The sequence below is a fragment of the Perissodus microlepis genome, chromosome 15 (genome assembly GCF_051167445.1).
Source record: "Perissodus microlepis isolate ML-2025 ecotype Zambia chromosome 15, ASM5116744v1, whole genome shotgun sequence".
NCBI classification, from domain to species: Eukaryota; Metazoa; Chordata; class Actinopteri; order Cichliformes; family Cichlidae; genus Perissodus; species Perissodus microlepis.
In genome coordinates this window covers 23,636,612-23,654,948 of record NC_140475.1, presented here as the reverse complement: position 1 = coordinate 23,654,948, position 18,337 = coordinate 23,636,612, and the positions used below count along the sequence as shown (strand labels likewise).

The 18,337-nt window shown below is 41.0% G+C and overlaps 2 protein-coding genes across 3 annotated transcripts in view; both read left to right on the top strand.

Moving 5' to 3' along the window:
• The window catches only part of filip1b (filamin A interacting protein 1b), a 49,690-nt gene extending 37,967 nt beyond the window's left edge, over window positions 1-11,723 (top strand). Inside the window, exons 5-7 of one of the 2 annotated variants that reach the window (XM_084952823.1) lie at window positions 2,515-5,278; window positions 7,304-7,361; window positions 10,440-11,723. In XM_084952823.1, the coding sequence (XP_084808949.1) occupies window positions 2,515-5,278; window positions 7,304-7,361; window positions 10,440-10,480 (2,863 nt within the window). In that variant the 3' untranslated portion in view covers window positions 10,481-11,723. Of the gene's footprint in view, window positions 1-2,514; window positions 5,279-7,303; window positions 7,505-10,439 lie in introns of those variants that run through there. The other variant, XM_084952822.1, reaches the window with a different exon arrangement.
• A 111-nt stretch (window positions 11,724-11,834) lies between these two features.
• LOC146372210 (cell cycle control protein 50A-like) lies at window positions 11,835-16,702 on the top strand. Its single transcript, XM_084952824.1, has 7 exons — window positions 11,835-12,301; window positions 12,621-12,740; window positions 12,823-12,930; window positions 13,672-13,759; window positions 13,940-14,086; window positions 14,649-14,855; window positions 14,984-16,702. The coding sequence occupies exons 1-7, from the start codon at window positions 12,059-12,061 to the stop codon at window positions 15,175-15,177; spliced, it is 1,107 nt and encodes a 368-aa protein (XP_084808950.1). The 5' UTR covers window positions 11,835-12,058; the 3' UTR covers window positions 15,178-16,702.
• Window positions 16,703-18,337: the final 1,635 nt, after the last annotated feature.

Here is an 18,337-nt window from a genome sequence, read left to right as displayed (position 1 = left end):
GACGTTGTAAAAAGACTTGAGCTCGTAGTCTCTGGCCTTCAGAAAAAATTTATGGGCTCAGTTTTTCTTAATCTTACAAAATGTGAATTTGTATTTTACCAAGATTTATTTAAAAAAGCGAATTTTAAAAAGAATTAAACCTTAATAATAAACATTTGCTTGCCAGATGTTTGGATTTGAGGGAGTGGTGCAGAGTCTGTAGTGATGCGAATGCTGCGTTGAAGGTGAAGCTTTGGTTTTTACTGGTTATTGAACGTTTCCAGTGACTGTAAGAACGAGACTGTGGATGTGAGCGTGCTTCCTGTCAAGGATGTCTGGACTCCTCCTTAGACACCGGGTCAGAAGCTCAGAGTAGAGCTCCTATTCTACTTTAAGGTACCCGCGGAGGTGGTTCAGCATCTGACCGGGACACCTCCCAGGTGAGGTATTTTAGGCATGTTGAGTTGGGATGAGGCCTGGTGGCAGTGACCAGAGAGACTGTATTTCTCAGCTGGCTGAGGGACATCTTGGTGAGAAAGCAATTTCCCAGATCTCTAAATTACAAACATCCAACAAAAGTGTAAGTATCGAAGCCACAAAACACAGGCAGTTACTGTACAGTGTGGCTTCTTGTTCCTGTGGTATTTATGTATCACATGCATTTGGAATAATGAAGAGCTGTAAGCATCTGTAAGCTCTTTGCACTGCTCATATTTGGCTCATTTAGCAGCCTCTGCAGTGCAAACCACAGGCCTTTTCTGTCTGGAACACACACCCACACCCACCCTTTAGCCACTATGGAGAAATATATTATTATATCCATGTCCTTTCGCTTTGCACGATACCAGGGGATTATAATGAGAAAGGCTGTGCAACTCTGGCATTGTCCTCTCCCAAACAAAAACTCCCGCCTTGCATTGTTGTCTTGTTTCTGTGGAAATGCTGCAGGGCTGCATGGTGGGTAGCAGAGGGTTAAAACTGGAGCCAAAGTAAAGATGAGGAAAAAGAAATCTGAACTTGAAAGTGGACACGTTACGTGAGTCATGTCACCTGCTGTCTAGTCATGCCTCCTTCCCCAGAGGGAAAGCAAAACAGTGAAGAAGATTTGAGCCTTTCCTCCTCCCCCACTTTGGTGTCCAAACAAGGGCAGGGCCTCTGTGTCCATATATGGATGGGTGGATGACATCACCATCCAGCAGAGCAGTGCTGTTTAGCACGGCATCCACCTTTCTCATTGTCCTCCAATGAGCTGTTTGGAATGTGATGCCTGATTTCCAGTGGAGTTGGGGCCCCTCCTTCCTTCCCTTCCCTCTCTGACCCCCCCAGGAGACGCTGAGCTGCAGTCTGGCTGCTACTTTTAAAAACACCCTCAGAGATGGATCAGCAAGCACTGCAGCCCAGCCGGTGGGTAAGTTCAGTTTGGAGGGGAAGAAGTTTTTGACCCTGGAGGATAAAGCTGTGAAGGTGTATGCGTAGAGGTTGGAGGTTTGTTTTTTGATCCAGAGCTCAGCTGATGTATCCCAGTGTCTTATGTAACTGCTGTAAAGCGTCTTTCTCAGACCTGCAGGGACTCCTGCAGAGATCAGTTAAACATCTACAAATAAAAGCTCAGTTCTCAGTTTTGTAGGCCACTGTGCAGTGCTGTGCTGCTGTGCTGATGCCATTTTTAAATCTGTGAAATTGTTCCATTTACCTTCCCGTCTTTGCAAACTGTGTTCAAAATAAAAATTAAAGGCAACTATTAGTTTGTAATTTTTAGGGGCGATGAGGTGAAAATGTATCCACACAGAATGGAAAATGTTTGTTATCAAAAGGAAAAGTTTTACTCGACTTGATCTACTTTACAAACTCGCAGAGTTAAAACAATCCTGGAATAAAATGACATGAAAAAAGGAATTCATAACTAAAAGTAGACTTAAAAAAACATTTTTCTCACTTTTGAGAAACAAAAAACGTAACTAAAAACAATATTGTGCACTTACAAAACTAAAGTACAATATACAAATGACAAATTATCTATTTGATCAGAAATACGAGCTTTAGGAGATGCAGATGATGCTTGAGACTTGCATGTCCGTATGACGGGGATGTCTGTGAGTGTGTTTTATAATGCCTCTTAAGAACATCTTATATATTCCCCATAGATGTGTTTACATGTGTACACATTTGAGTTAATAATAATAATAATCATAATAATAATCATAATAATCATAATAATAATAATAATAATAATAATAATAATAATAATAATAATAATTTGTTTGTTTTTAAGGAAACAAACTACATTTAAAAAGTGTAAACCCAATGTAGTAACTTACTGAAAAATTAAATTGGCAAAAATTAAACTGCCATCTCATAGCTGGCATTCATGCACTTGGATCTTTTTGGACTACCATCCCAAGAATATTACAATTGAATTGGCTTTTTTTTTTTTACTCTACAAACAATTCACATTTGGTCCATGAAAGCAAGTGCTCCAAAAAAATTTTTTTTAGCAGAGATTAACTAAGATCTTTCACTGTCTTTGTTTTTCAGACTCAAAAGGCTTTTGGAGCAGGAGAAGGCTTACCAGGCTCGTAAGGACAAGGAGCACAGCAGAAGGCTAGAGAAGGTCAGAGCAGAGCTGGTGAAGCTCAAGTCCTTTGCCCTGATGTTGGTAGACGAGCGGCAGCTGCACATTGAGCAGATCGACCAGCAGAGCCAGAAGATCCAGGATCTCACTCAGAAACTTCAGGAAAAAGAGCAGCGACTGGCGTCTGTCAGCGACACCGCCAAGGAAAGCAGCCAGAAGGTCCTAAAGCTGGAGGCCGAGCTAGAGCAGAGAGCAGCAAAGTTCACACAGGAGCATGAGGAGATGACTGCCAAGCTGGCGAACCAGGAGTCCCAGAGCCGGCAGCTGAGGCTGAAGCTGGCTGGACTGACACGCAAGTTTGAGGAGCTGGAAGAGAGCAACAAAGTCCTGCAGAAATCAGAGGAGGACCTGCAGGAGCTGAGGGAGAAGATCAGCAAAGGAGAGTGTGGGAACTCTTCACTCATGGCCGAGCTGGAGAATCTGCGTAAGAAAGTGTTGGAGATGGAGGGCAAAGATGAGGAGATTACCAAAACAGAGACTCAGTGCAGGGAGCTGAGGAAGAAGCTGCAGGAAGAGGAGAACCACAGCAAGGAGCTGAAGTTGGAAGTTGAGAAACTCCAGAAGAGAATGGCTGAATTGGAGAAACTGGAGGCAATCTTTAACAGGAGCAAAACTGAGTGCTCACAGCTTCACGCAAACCTGGAAAAAGAGAGACGTGTCGTGAAGGATTTGGCCGGTGAGCTGGAGATGGTGAAAACCCGGATGAAGGAACTCGAGTCCTCAGAGTCAAAGTTCGAAAAAGCGGAAATGGCCCTTAAAGACGAGCTCATGAAGCTGAAGTCCTTCACGGTTATTCTGGTAGATGAACGCAAAAACATGGCAGAAAGACTCAAACAGGAAGAGCTGAAAAGTGATGATTTAAGTAAGATGTTCAAAGCAGAGCAGGGGAAGGTGACAGAGGTCACAGAGAAGCTGATAGAGGAGAGCAAAAAAGTTCTGAAATACAAATCAGAGATGGAGATCCAGGTGACGACGCTTACCAAAGAGAGAGATGAGTTAAAGAATAAACTGGTAGGTGAAGAGGAAAAGTGTAGGGAGCTCAATGGCAAGCTGAGTGGGATGAAGATGACGATAGACAGACTTGAGGAAACGGAGAGGGAAATGCAGAGAAAGCGGGCCAGCAAGGAAAATAACCAAAATCCAGAAGAAGATAACAAAGTAATAGAGCTCACGCTAGAAATCGAAAGACTGAAGAGCCGGCTCAAACATCTTGAGGTGGTTGAGGGCGATTTGATGAAAACCGAAGATGAGTATGATCTGCTTGAAAAGAAATTCAGGACAGAACAGGATAAAGCAAGCGCTCTATCAAAGCTTCTGGAAGAGATGAAAAGTCAGATTGCCCGAAACAAAGCCATAGAGAAAGGAGAAGTCATGAGTCCTGAGGCTGAGCTGAGAATTCGCTGCAAGATGGAGGAGGCCAAAACCAAAGATCTGCAGGCAGATGTTCTGGCTTTAAAGGAGAAAATCCACGAGCTGATGAACAAAGAGGACCAGCTCTCCCAGCTGCAGGTTGACTTCTCTGTCCTCCAGCAGAGATTTATGGAGGAGGAAGAGAGGAATAAGAGCATGAGCCAAGAAATGCAGAACCTCAACAAGGAGCTTGAAGCTGCCAAGCGGTACAGTCGTGCCTTGAGGCCAAGCATGAATGGCAGGAGGATGGTGGATGTCCCAGTTACCTCCACAGCTGTCCAGACAGATGTGATGGCCAGCGAGCCCGCAGAGGACGAGACGGCAGCGGGCTTTATCCGGAAATCAGTTCTTGAGGAGAACCACTTGATGAGTAACCTCAGGCAACACAGTCTCAAGAAGCCGACAGTTCTCGAACGATACCCTCCAGCTTCAGCGGAACTTGGAGCCAAAAAGTCTTGGATACCCTGGATGAAAAAGAAGGAGGCCATCACAATCACTCAGACCACTCCTGAGAAGATCCACGGGGTCTCTTTGCTTCATCCACCGGAGGCAACCATGTCCCAAAAACCGGGTCAGCCACTTCATATCAGAGTGACCCCGGATCACGGGAACAGCACTGCCACCTTGGAGATCACCAGCCCTCGAGCTGAAGATTTCTTCTCCAGCACCACCATCATCCCGACTCTCGGTCTTCAGAAACCCCGCATCACAATCGTCCCTAAACCCACGACCGTGACCTCAAAGACCAAAACCTGTGACGGAATGGAAGGTCTCAATCGAGCCAAATCTCCTGTCACAATCACCACCATCTCCAGAGCAAAGAGTCCAGAGAGGAATGGCGGGAGCAGCCATCAGTCACCAGTGTCCATCATCACCGTCAGCACCACCCCTGTGGCTGAAGCGTGTGCTTTATCGGAGCCTCACGAAGTTTCCACAGGCCGCACAGTAATCAAGGTGACCCCAGAGAAGCAGCCTGGAACTACACCTGTCAGGAAATACAACAGCAACATCATCACAACGGAGGACAACAAGATCCACATCCACCTGGGTCCACAGTTTAAGAGGCCATCTGAGGCCTGCAGCAGTCCTGTGCTGACACTCAGGCCAACTGGCCTGAGTTCAGAAAGCAGAGAAACGGGAACAGTTCTCCGCTCTCCACGCCAAGCCTCGGCGGGGAAAACCACTCCGAGCAAAATGACAAGCAGCATAACGATCACGCCTATCACCTCGGCCGCCTCCAGGCCGACGCAGTCAGTGGTGAGATCATTAGCTCTAATGACCTCCATCTGTCTCTCTCCCTGAATACAAACCTAGAGGCATGAATATCTTCCTCTTTGTTACCAGCAATGGCTGAAATGTTTCTAATTTTTTACGTTTCAGTTGCTTCTGAAATGTTTCAAAATGAAAACAGGTGGCCTGTGCTTCCTAGATAGCACTCTGTCCAGGTATTAAACACTGAATTTGTGAATATATAATCTGAACTAACTCCAGAATGCTTTACCCAGAACTGCTCAACACTGTAGAGAGGTTTTTCCTACACAAGCATAAATTTACAAACTGACAAGTTCACTTTTTCAAACTAAGTTAAAGCAGCTACTGAGCACTGAAGGTTTGACTTTTGAGCACTTAAGATTTACATTTACCAAAGTCACCTCAACATAACCCCAACAAACTGGTTTGAAAAGGTCGCTGATTTGGTCAAATCAATACATTCAGGTGAAAATCAGGTTTTGTGGACATTCAGGTTAAACTGCTAAACAATTTTACCTGAAAAGATATCAATAAATGTTTAAATGAGGATTTATACAGTAAAGAATCGGTAAGAAAACAGTACATCTGTACAACTGAGACACAAAGAAGATCCCGATGACTGATGGACAAAGAAAAAAAACTAATATTTAACGATGCTAAAAACTAAACAGCTGATTCCTAAAAGTGTATTTAAGTACAACCAAACCACTCCCTTAAATATGCATAATTAAACCTTTGGACAGTTTAAATGGGTGTGTTAGTAGTTCTTATTTTAACCTTTGAGTCTGAGTGACTCACCGTTAGAGCCAGCCTCAAGTGGTCACTACAGGAACTGCAGTTTTCCGGTACTTTGGCTTGACTTTTTTTCGGCCCAGAGGTGCAGAATGATGAACGCCAGCTGCAGTGAACTACATAATTTCATAATATAACAGAAATGGAAACGTTATCACAAAGCAATACAAAATTCAGTGTACTGTATTTTCCGCACTATAAGGTGTACTTAAAATTCTTTAATTTTCTCAAAAATCAACAGTCCACCTTATAATCCGGTACGCCTTATGTATGAATTCTGGTTGCGCTTACTGACCTCGAATGTTTTAGTACAACTTTGGTAAGCTTGATGGATTGTCAGAGCATTGTGGCTACCGTAGTCAGGAGCCTCGCGGAGTACTCTGGGTCCAAAACTCCATCCGTTTCAGGTCGCAAAGTCAAACGAACACAGCGGCATCACTGAGATTTAAAAACTGTCTAAATTCTTTCATCTTTAATAAAGTGATCAGCGTTGCTTCTTTAACAGGTGTAACAATGAAGTTTAACATCCAGGCATCCATAAAAACAGAATTTATTAAATTTAATGGCGTTAGAAGTTGGCAGGAGGTTAGCTCGCTAGTTTCCACCTAAACATTATATACCATGTTCAGACTGAGAGATTTCTGAAAAAATTTAAACGTACAGCTCTGCTATCACTTCCAACATAAATAAAGACAGAAAACTAAACAGCAGTAACAGTTGTATGGTTACTGAAGTTGGGCTAGCTGGTATATAATAATGTGCTACGTGATCACTAGCTACGTTAGCATAACATAAACACAGTGAAGCTGGAGAATGAACGCTAACTTTTTTCCACTGGATAAAAGTTAACGTGAGGGTTCCCGATGGTTAGGGACAAATGCAATCTCGTGGCAGGATGCTGTAAACGGACCGAAGCAAGAAGAATGAGTTGAGTAAAGTTTGACTTATCTGACTGTTTTGTTTCGCTTGATGCGCCTTATAATCCGGTGCGCCTTATGGTCTGAAAAATACGGTGCTTTATGTACCTAGTTGTTAGGAGTTTCTTCCCCCCCCCCCGAAATGACCCACCGTCACTTAGTCCACTGATCGTGTATCAGGGCCACCAAAAGCATGCTTACTGGGGAGCTCACATTCTCACCATCCCTCCTTCAGTGACACAGTTAATAAAACGATTAAAAGATCCTTGTCTCTGTCTCATGGTTTTTGTCTTTTTTTTTCTTCTTCTTCTTCCTTCTCTAGCCCAGTGCAGATGTGCAGTACAGTCGGAGCACCGCCACACGGATCCCTGTGTCAAAAGGTATGAAACCAAGCAGCAAAGCGGTCCTGGGCGTGTCCACGGTGACAAGGTTAGAGTCACGGGCCGAGAGCCACGCGATGAAAATCGAGCTGAGGAAGCCGACCGTGTGTGGCTTGGCCTCTGCGGCAGCAGGAAAGAGCTGAGTGCCGGTTCACCACCAAATCCCCAAATCTGCTGCCAGAATAGAGACGGAGAACACATTTGTGTGCATTCACCATGGGACTGTGTGTGATGTCGCCTTTTACCACAGCTTAGCTTTACAAACATCATTTAATGCGCTACCACTCATGTTTTCAGATAATATTCATGTCATTTGAACGGCCGGTTAATTGCACGAGAAAGCTTTGCTGATTTGATTAACTCCGTCTCGCCGCTCCTTCATAGATGGTTCAGATTTTTAATGCCATCATCATATTTTTATAGCATGTGTTTATTTCACCGCAGCTCATGGAGGTTTCTGGTGACCGAGGCGCTGACTGTGAATTGTTTGTGACACGCACCAAAATAAAAACTATTTATCTCTGAACCAAGTACGGCTTTGCTTCGTAACTTCCATCTTTGTGACTGCGTGATGCCTGTGCTGCTTCCCAGAACACTCCCGGGACACCATGAAAACTAATTCTCTGAACTTGATTCCACATCCTGTATAGAAGTAAAAATGCATTTCATATAAGATATTTGTACTCCTCACCTTTAAGTAGCCTGGATTTTGCCTTCATCACAGGTGTGCAGAGTAATGGTTTCTTATTCCGGTTTCAACTAAAGTGCATTTGAGAATGTGAGCAGTTGGACAGATGCATGTGGACCTCAGCCTGAGAAGTAAAGAAAAACAAGAATAAAGTTTAGACACTAAAGATAATTAAAGTTACCTGGTAAAGGGATTTATTGAGTTGTATGATGTAAATACTGGTACCGTGGAAACAGAGGGACAAGGTACATCATGAGTTGGCGACCTGTGAGTCAATTTGGCTCTAATGGGATCATTTACTAAATGAGCATCATATATAAATAGCAGCTGAGATCATAAACTCATCAGGAAAGTGTTCACCTGGGTGAAGTTGGCCCATTTCTCACTGACTTCTTTTTCTAATCACAGGAGTCGCCCCCTGCTGGCCATTATTCAGAATGGTTTCCACACAGACCTCCTGTGAGCGTTAGTCCACATTGTGAGCGTTCAACTCCCTCTTGTGGACAAGTGCACATAAACAGACTGAGTTGAGATTCACGTCAGCAACAAACTGATCACATTTAGAAATCTGACATCTCTAAACTGCCTTAGTGAGGCAGCAGCAGCCTCACGCTTCCTCTAATGATTGTCTCACCGCAGGCTGAACAAAACAGCCAACACAATTACCTGCTGATTGTGTAATCTGTCAGGAGATGTGGAGAGATGCGGTGATCTGAACAAGCAACTGTGCTACCACTTAATTAGAGTGATTCAGGAAGATGGAGAGTGTGAGATATGCTGAGGAAAGAGGAAGATGGCAGGATATTAAAGACTGCAGCTGGAAAACAGAAGGGTAAACATGATCAATCACAGAGCCTGCTGCTTAGAGATTTGGGGGGGATCAAGTCCTTTCTGGGAACAACATCAGAGGCTGAACAGGATTATGAAAATCATAGCTGGGCTGAGCCGGGCACACTCCTCAGAGAAAACTGCTCAGAACCGACATGCGGGACTTTTCTGCTGCAGTCCAGCTGCAGAGCTGAAAAACTGCCGGGAGTGGGCTGGCCATTACAGTGTCTAACAACTAACAATCATTTACAGCTTGGACTCATCTGATTGTGTCTTCTTTTACTCATTTATAACTAGATTTATATAATATATCCAACTATATCCAGGCTACACTCGAATAAAACAGATAAAAAATTGACAGATTCCTCAGTATATATATTGTCACTTGATTTAATGGACTGGTTTTTATAAAGTGCTTTATTTACTCTATTTGAGCACTTGGAGCCCTTTACACTTCTTTCACACCCTTTCACACATATTCACACTCTGATGAGCACATCGGGAGGAACTGAGAGTTCAGTATCGTGCCCAAGGATACCAGGGATTGAACAACCAACCTTCAGTAGATCACCCGCTGAGCCACAGCCATTCCTGATTAACAGACTTATTATCATAATAGGATGATACAAATAAAATTGTCAAGAATTGAAAAAGAGTGAGAGCTAGTCTGAAGCAGTACAGCGGCTTTTAAAACCAATCCAGAGTCTAACAGGTAGCCCCTTTAAAGGCCCAGTGTAGGTGCAATTTGTGCACTTCTATTTATGCAAGTAAGCACCCATGCAGCTGATTTGTTGCACTCCTCAGTAACCCAGAAAGCAGGGTGGGACAAGAGTCTGGCCTCCTGTTATATAGCGTGTTTCAGTCACTCTGATGTGTGCTATTATAACCTGCAGCAAAGTCACCGCACCGCTTTAGTGCAGATGAGGAATGTTTACTGTTTTTCCAGACTTTAGATCAAGGTTTTCATGCCAAAGAGAGCAGGACGCATTTTCGATGTTGTTACCTGAGATTCAGTAACTCAACACAACTTTATTTATGAAGCACATTTACAAGCAACTGATGCTGACAAAAGACAAAATTGACAAAACCAAACACGATAATAGATAAAAAATACACAGAAAACACACAGAGAGCTGCAACTGCTGATGGGTGCTAAACATATAGCTCTGGAAGACAAAGAGACAAGAGACACAGTGAACAGTGTCCATCCATCCATCCATCCATCCATCCATTCAGTCCTTAGGTCCTGTTCTAAGTAGACCCTTTCTTCATGTAAATATAATAACTGAATAAATATAATAACTGTCATTATAACTACAAAATAATCACTTCCTTTATCTTCATTAAGTTACAAGTCGAACAGCAAGTAAATGGTTTCATTTATGTAAGCTGTAAGTTTAAAACAAGTTAGAGGTAGAGCTCGGACAAAAGCAAATCTCTGTTTCATTTCTAAAATCTTTTATACATATGAAACTGCCTACTGCTCTAAAGTTGATGAGCAGTCTAAGGGGAGCGTGATGACTCAAATGAAGGTTTTCTTGTCTGTGTGTTTTCCGCCACAGGTTCACTGATGGATGCTGGCACAGTAAACTGGCGCCGCTGAGCCATGAAGAATGGTGAAGATGATGGGAGACTTTTAACAACAAAAACAAGAAGAAAAAAAAATCAGAAGCTTCAGTACATGATGCAAACAGTCACACCTCCCACTTCTGATGATTCCCATCCCCCCCTTTGTGTTCACAGACAAACACCTTCCATTAGTGGAATAAATTAATACCATAAAATGGAATTATTATTATTTGGGGGCTTTTTATCCTTTATTATAACAGGGAAGCCAGGAGAGAGAGGAGTGGGAAAACACTCAGTTAATTCAGATGAGGGGCTTGGCAATCGCCTTGTGGCTTATTTGTATCTGCTCAACCCAGTGAGGTGTACTGGCACGCTGTTTTACCTGCTTTAATACATTTTAAATGACAAATATTCAAAAGTTTAAAACACATTTGAGGCTTTTGAAGTTACATTTATGATTATTAGGCATCAAATCGTTAACAATTTTAGTACGTATTGCCAGGCAGGAGCAGAGGAAGATTTCAGAGAAGATTCATGGATATAGTGAAAAAGGACATACAGAGGATTGGTGTGAAAGGGAATGATAGGATGAGATGGGATGATGTAGAGGCATGTGGTAATCCACTGAGGCGACCCTTAAAGGGAACAGTGGAAAGAAGAAGAAGTTTTTCTTCTTTTTTTTTTTTTTTGCTAAATCAGTTTTAAAACATATATGAAATGAAATAAAAACAAAACAAAGCAAACAAACCTGTTTTGAAAGTTGCTGAATATTCTGCAGTTGGACATGAAGATAATGAATGACATACAGTGTCTCTGATGGTTTATTTGCCATATTATTTATGTGGATGTGAACATATGCATACAGTGCTTGGAAATTTCAATTCGAATCCTTGAACATCTCGCTTTTTGCTATTCTTTTTCAATATACATGATCATGATGTATGCTGTTTGAAACCTACGTGATGGCTTTCTGAGACTTTATTCACACACACACGGATATTCTCAGTGAAGAACTTCTTTATGTTGATAGAATTAAATCTGTCAATAAAATTCTACCAGCAGTGAAATTAAACTTATTTATTTCTGATTTTGGACGTTGTATGACTAATAACGATGCCTTTAAGTGATTCACGTACATCTTAATCTCATCTTTGGAAATTGAAACCAATTCTTCGCCATTCCAGCGAGAAATAATAAAACCATCGCTGTATCACTCGTAGCATAAAATAATTGTAATTAGATACTAAACAGATTTCCATCTTCTTATGTTACACCAGTCCACGTGTCCTTTCAATACAGCATTGACTGAATCTTTTGTTTCCGCAGCGGTCACTGAATGCAGCAGTAGCCACCACAAGAGTTACGTCACTGGGTGCTGTTGACAAACCTGTTTGTACACTTCCGGGAAAGGAAGTGCTAGCCGTTTTTAGCTAGCCTCTCCGTGGTTTAGAGATGAACTAACAGAACTTTGATTAGCATAAATAACACTCAAATTAGCAACAAGCTAATGACGACGCCGTTTAAGACCGGCGCCTTTTAAAAACAACTGTCGTCGAGAAACTAGCCCCGTTAGCCTGCTAAGGTCAGCTGGATAAATCACAGATCCGAAGTTATGATGGCGTCCAGTTACAGCGCCAAAGACGAGGACGGTCACATCACCGTGTCTGGACCCGGTGGCGGGACTCTGCGGAACAAGAAGCCCGAAAACACCGCCTTTAAGCAGCAGAGGCTCCCCGCGTGGCAGCCCATCCTCACCGCGGGCACTGTCCTCCCGGCCTTCTTCATCATCGGGCTCATCTTCATCCCCATCGGCATCGGCCTGTACGTGACGTCTAACAACATCAAGGAGTTTGAGGTAAACTGAGCTGATTTTTCTGTGTCACGAGTATTGTATTAATATTGTATTTGTCCACATAGTGTAACTCCCATCAAATGGCACAAACACAATTTGATCATTATCTGGTAAAGCTCTTCCAAAACAGGGTTTAACATTTTATTGAGCTAAATGATTCTGTTAATACTGACATTTTCTCCAAAACGCTCATATTCATGATATAATTGTATCTTGAATATCTCTTCATTCACATATCTTAAATAAATAAAGCTGTCAATATCATGAAATATATTGAGCTAACTGAGTTTATTTATTTTATTTATTTTCTTCGTGCTTACAGATCGATTATACCGGAGATGACGCGTCCAGTCCCTGCTACAACTGTGCAAAGAACTTCAGCTGGAACAACACGAAGTCCTGCACCTGCACAATCCCCTTCCAGCTGGATCAGCCTTACGAGGTAAGATGCATCCAGGACTACAGCCCAGCGGCAGGCAGTTTGATTAAGCTAACCTTTACACATCTTTCTCTCGATCAAACAGAGCAACGTCTTCATGTATTACGGCCTCTCCAACTTTTACCAAAATCACAGACGTTACGTGAAGTCAAGAGATGACAGCCAGCTGAACGGAAACATCGATTCCCTCAAGGTAGGAGCTTCCTCTCCAGTGGCAAGCAGGAAAAAAGAGAAGGTGAACTCATATCAAGGACAAAATGTTTTAGGTCACAAACCAAGAAAACAACAAGGGAAAATGGGTTTAAATGCAGTTAAAACTTGGATTTCAAAAGCATATTTAGTTTTGATATATACGCTAATTTTTTTTCAGGCATGAGTCAAAGAAACGAAGAGCAACAGGTGAATAAATAAATAAACAAACCAAAACCAAAACATGGTGGTGATCTCAACATTTGAAGACAAGTATGGAGAACCAAACCTGGAGCCCAGACTTGGGCCTCATTGGTCCATTAGCACATTTAACGGGAGAGGATGACATAACGTTTGTCAGATGATAATATTAAACACGCTTCAGACAGCAGCACAAACACATTGTTCAAGCTGCCTGTGTGAGCACATCTATCAGTCAAAGCAGCTACGCCCCCAATTTTACAGGGGTGTCATCCTGTAAAACTTTTATGAAGTGTCCAGAAAGGCCAAAACGCTTTTTTTTTTTTTTAAATCTTGACTGTAAACATGCTCATTTTTGCTTTAAAACTGAACTTTTTAACATAGGAGTCTGTGGGGACTGTGTCACATTTGGACCAGCCTCGGTGAACATTAGAGGAAGTTCTACTTGGTTGTTGCTGGGTTATATCCTTGCTTACAGCTCTAAATGCTACGCTACGTGCTGCCACTTCTCTCTCGTCACCTTTTCCTTCTCCGTCTTTCACAGAAGCCCAGCAAGGAGTGTGAACCATATGCTTCCATTGATAATAAGCCAATTGCTCCGTGTGGGGCCATCGCCAACAGCATGTTTAACGGTGAGACCATTTTTTTTCTTGCAGATTAACAACAAAGAGAGAATGAAGAAAACATAAAAAAATGACTATTAGTAAATGATTATGGTGGCCTTGTAGAACAGCCATCACAGATCAGTTTGTGTGAAGGTGTCTTTGAAGGACTCACGTTTCTCTTATCAGCTGTCTTTGCTTTCTTTGCAGACACTTTGAAGCTGTTTTACAATGACCCCAACGGCACAAGTGTCCCGATCCCGCTGACGTCCACAGGAATTGCCTGGTGGACGGACAAACATGTGAAGTTCAGGAACCCTGTAGGCACCAACTCAAACCTCACGGCTGTTTTTCAAGGTATCGCCAGTCAGTGACGTCTGCTGCACTCTCTCTCTCTCTGAGGGAGAGGCTGTCTTTTAAGACTTGTCTGCAATAAGAAAAACAAAGGATTCGTTCTCCTGTGCACAGAGCTGCACTGTTTCCGCGTTATAAACACAGGAAATAAAACAGCTGAAATAAAGCATAAACCTAAAAGTGGCTCAATAAATAAATGAATATGCAGTAACATGCACCATAATAAGATTAGAAGTAAATATTGATGACTGACAGAAATAAATTCTGCATTTATTTACCTTTATTTTTTACATTTTTGCTTTTTTTTATTAAGTAACTTTTTTTTTTTTTTTTTAGATTGTATTAATTAGTTTTTAATATTTGTATTTTTATAATTTAACAACACACTTTTTATATTTTATTGTGTGGTTAGATTAGATAGATTTTTATTATTTAATATATTTGATTGATTGTTTAATAGTAATCCTCTATTACTAATATTACTAGTAAATACTGGTAATACTACAATATCAGAAACTCTGACCATTTTTAAGATAAGATAATTCTTTTTTTACTTCCACTTCAGGAACAGTGAAGCCGGTGAACTGGCACCGGCCCGTGTATGAGCTGGACACTGATCCGGAGAACAACGGCTTCATCAATGAGGACTTCATCGTGTGGATGAGAACTGCCGCTCTGCCCACCTTCCGCAAACTCTACCGCATCATCCAAAAGAAGAACAATATGGCCCCCACGCTGCCCCGAGGAAACTACACCTTAGTGGTGGACTACAGTATCCTTAACGTGAAAGTCGTGACAGCAAAACTGCATGAAAAAAACAGAAACAGATTCCTATAAAATTTAAATGAAGGTTTAAAAGAAAAATAAGTGGTTGTCGTACCTTTAACCTGATAAAACCAGATTACCCTGTTCGCAGCTTTGAGGGCAGGAAGCGGATGATCCTGAGCACCATCTCCTGGATGGGAGGCAAGAACCCGTTCTTGGGCATCGCCTACATCACCGTGGGCTCCGTCTGCTTCTTCCTGGGCGTTGTGCTGCTGGTCATCCACCACAAATACGGGAACCGCAACAACAGCGCTAACATCTCAAACTGAGGTGCCGGCTGCGCTCCAGCTCGCCTCCACCGCCATAAATGTGATGCGATGGTGAATCTGAGGAAACGGGTGACGATGGTAGATTCATCTTCAGCTGTAGTGCAAAGTTCATGTTCTAAAGTCACACTAAAATGCCAATCTTAAAGAAATCAGCTGAAAATGTGCTCATTCCTCTCCTAACTATACAAGTCTAACAAAAACGATTGTGTCAGAGATTCAAGTCAGCACGCAGAACGACCTAAAGCCCAGCCAGGCTCTTCAAATATTAAAAAAAAAAATGAAGTGGAAGTGAGCGGGAGTATAAGTGTGTGAGCTGCATGCTGCTGAGATGTTGTTATCACCGCGCTGCTCGGGTGTATGATGGTGTGTTAGGCCCACCAAAGGCAGAAAATGTGGCTAAAGTTGTAAATTTACCAGAAAAAGTGGCAAAATTAATAGTAAAAACGTATGAGACTGTCAAAATGTGAAAATGTAAAAAAGAAATTTGGCAAGTTCATGGGAAACAAAATGTGCAAATATGACGGAATTAATATCAGGAAAAAACTAAAAAACAATTAACGGGCAAATTTGTTAAAGAATAGCAAATTAACATGAAAAAATCTTGTTTACAAGAAAAATTGTAAGAATTGGATAGTTTGAGAAAATAACATCAGTTTTATGAGGGAAAAAAAGTTCAAATGTGAGAAACATAAATAGCCAAATTTATGAGAGAAAACGTGGGAAATGAACATAAACATTTACAGGGAGAAAAAAAAGTGAATGTGAGGGAAAAAATTATGGTTTTATGAGACAAACTCGTAAATTAATGTGAAAAAAGCCCTCGTATTAAAGTTGTTACTGAATCTGGATTAAAGTTATTACTGAATCTATATTCTGGTTTAGTGATTATTATTTTTTTCTGCTAATTTTTTAACTTTAGTCTAACTTGACTCCCTCTCGCGGTCTCTTTCTGCCCCTCGTTGGTTCTGGTACGGCGTTGAACGGGTGGCTTGTCTTTGTGCCTCCTTTTTGTCGTTGTCCTAAATCTTTAACTGCGCTTTAACTGTGTTGTTGCAATTTCAAGGGAACACACAGAGTACTGCAGCTAAAAAAAAAAAGAGTGTTTATTTTTTGTATTTACATGAACAGTTTTATGAGATGTTTGCTTGCTAGAGTAAAGCCAGTATTTGCACGTGAGACCTCAGGGTTGCAGAGTCTGAAACAGGTTTAAATTTGAGTGAGTATCCAGAGAAATGTGCACTGATGCGTAGTTTCATCCACTGTGGTTTACATGCAGTAACAACAGCACAGCATGACTCAGCACTACATGTGATTAAATGTTTTCTGTGCTACGAGTGAATTTATGTCGTTTTACAGCCATTTTTAAGCTACGAGGAGCTGCAGCTGCTTCCACCTGCTCGTTAAATAGATGCTGCATGTTCAGATGTGCCGAGATATATTATGCTTTTTATTTTTAACATAGAAATGAATTTATTACCTGCATTTGTGTCTGGTTGGATTTAACTTTTGTGTTTTTGATACTTCACCTGTGTTTTGTTGTTTTTGCTTTAAAAGAATAAATTTGTGATTTAAAAAAAAAAAAAAAAGATGACTCATTTTAATTCATCAGCCGGAAATTATAAGTGTGGAAATATTTTTATTTTTCTCATAAGTTTTATGTCATAAAACACTTTTACTGTATTTTATTCTCCAATCCAAAAGGGAAGGAGTGTGTAATCAGTATCTTAGCACTCTAGCATCCACAGTTTTCAAGATCTGATTTTCAGATTTTGTGTGATGGTAAACACCGATAATGGCTCAAGCTGTTTCCAGTTTGGTGAAAATCTGGTCTATGTCAAACTCAATGTTAAAAAAATTAGTAAAAATATATTTTTATTATATTACCAACAAAATTTGAATGGATCATCTTCAAACTGTCTTCAGCTTGTTCAGCAGCAGCGGCGTCTTTAAACATTGGAAGACAGTGAGGCAGTGAGGGCCTCAATGCTCTGGTACCTCTTGACAGAAGTGTGTGTGTGAGGGCTGCGTGGGGTCCTCCACAATGCCGGTGGCTTTGCAGATGCAGCGGGTGCGATAGGTGTCTGTGATGGACAGAAGAGAGGCTCCGATGATCTTCTCAGCTGTTCTCACTATCCTTTGTAGCGTATTGCAATCTGATATGGTGCAGTTACTGTACCAGACAGTAATGTAGCTGCTTAGGATGCTCTCTTTAGTCCCACTGTAGGAGGTGGTGAGAATGGATGATGGGAGATGGGCTTTTCTCAGCTTCTGCAGGAACTAGAGACGCTGTTGGGCTTTCTTAGTTATGGAGCTGGTGTTGAGGGCCCAGAAGAGGTTCTCCATCAAGTGAACAAGAAGGAATTTGGTGGTCTTGACAACCTCACGTGGGGACCTTGTACTGTGTGTGTATTTAATGTTTTAGTTTTCTGTTTTTATTTCTTATGTTTAGCTCATTGAGTTTATGTGTAATGAAACAAGTTACATAAAAAATGCCATTTACACTTTAACAGAAAGCAAATATGAAGTTTAATATTTGACATAATTTATTATTAATGGATTATATACTAATATATTTGTTAATATATATATATATATATATATATATATATATATATATATAAAAACACCCATCTCGCCCCTGCGGGCTTTGTCCAGCCACTGGTAGGATTTCTGGATGTCAGCCACCTCCTGTACCACCGGCAGATAGAGGAGGTGGCTGACATCCAGAAATCCTACCAGTGGCTGGACAAAGCTGGACTGAAAGACAGCACAGAGGCACTAATCATGGCAGCACAAGAACAATATATATATATATATATATATATATATATATATATATAACATATATATATATATATAAACATATATATATATAAACATATATATATATATATATATATAAACATATATATATATATAAACATATATATATATATATATATATATATATATATATATATATATATATATATATATATATATATATATATATAAACATATATATATATAAACATATATATATATATATAAACATATATATTATATAATATGTATCATATATTTATTAATATATGAACCAATTCAGTCTAAATTCTATAATTTCGTTTGATTAAATCTGCTCTCATGCTTGACTGTGGGTACCTGACGCTCATGTAGGGGG

Coding starts and splice junctions, on each gene's coding strand:
- LOC146372210 (XM_084952824.1), top strand. CDS start 12,059: ATGATGGCGTCCAGTTACAGCGCCAAAGACGAGGACGGTCACATCACC. Junction 12,931..13,671: donor GAAACATCGATTCCCTCAAG/GTAGGAGCTTCC, acceptor CGTCTTTCACAG/AAGCCCAGCAAGGAGTGTGA. Junction 14,856..14,983: donor CACCTTAGTGGTGGACTACA/GTATCCTTAACG, acceptor TGATAAAACCAG/ATTACCCTGTTCGCAGCTTT.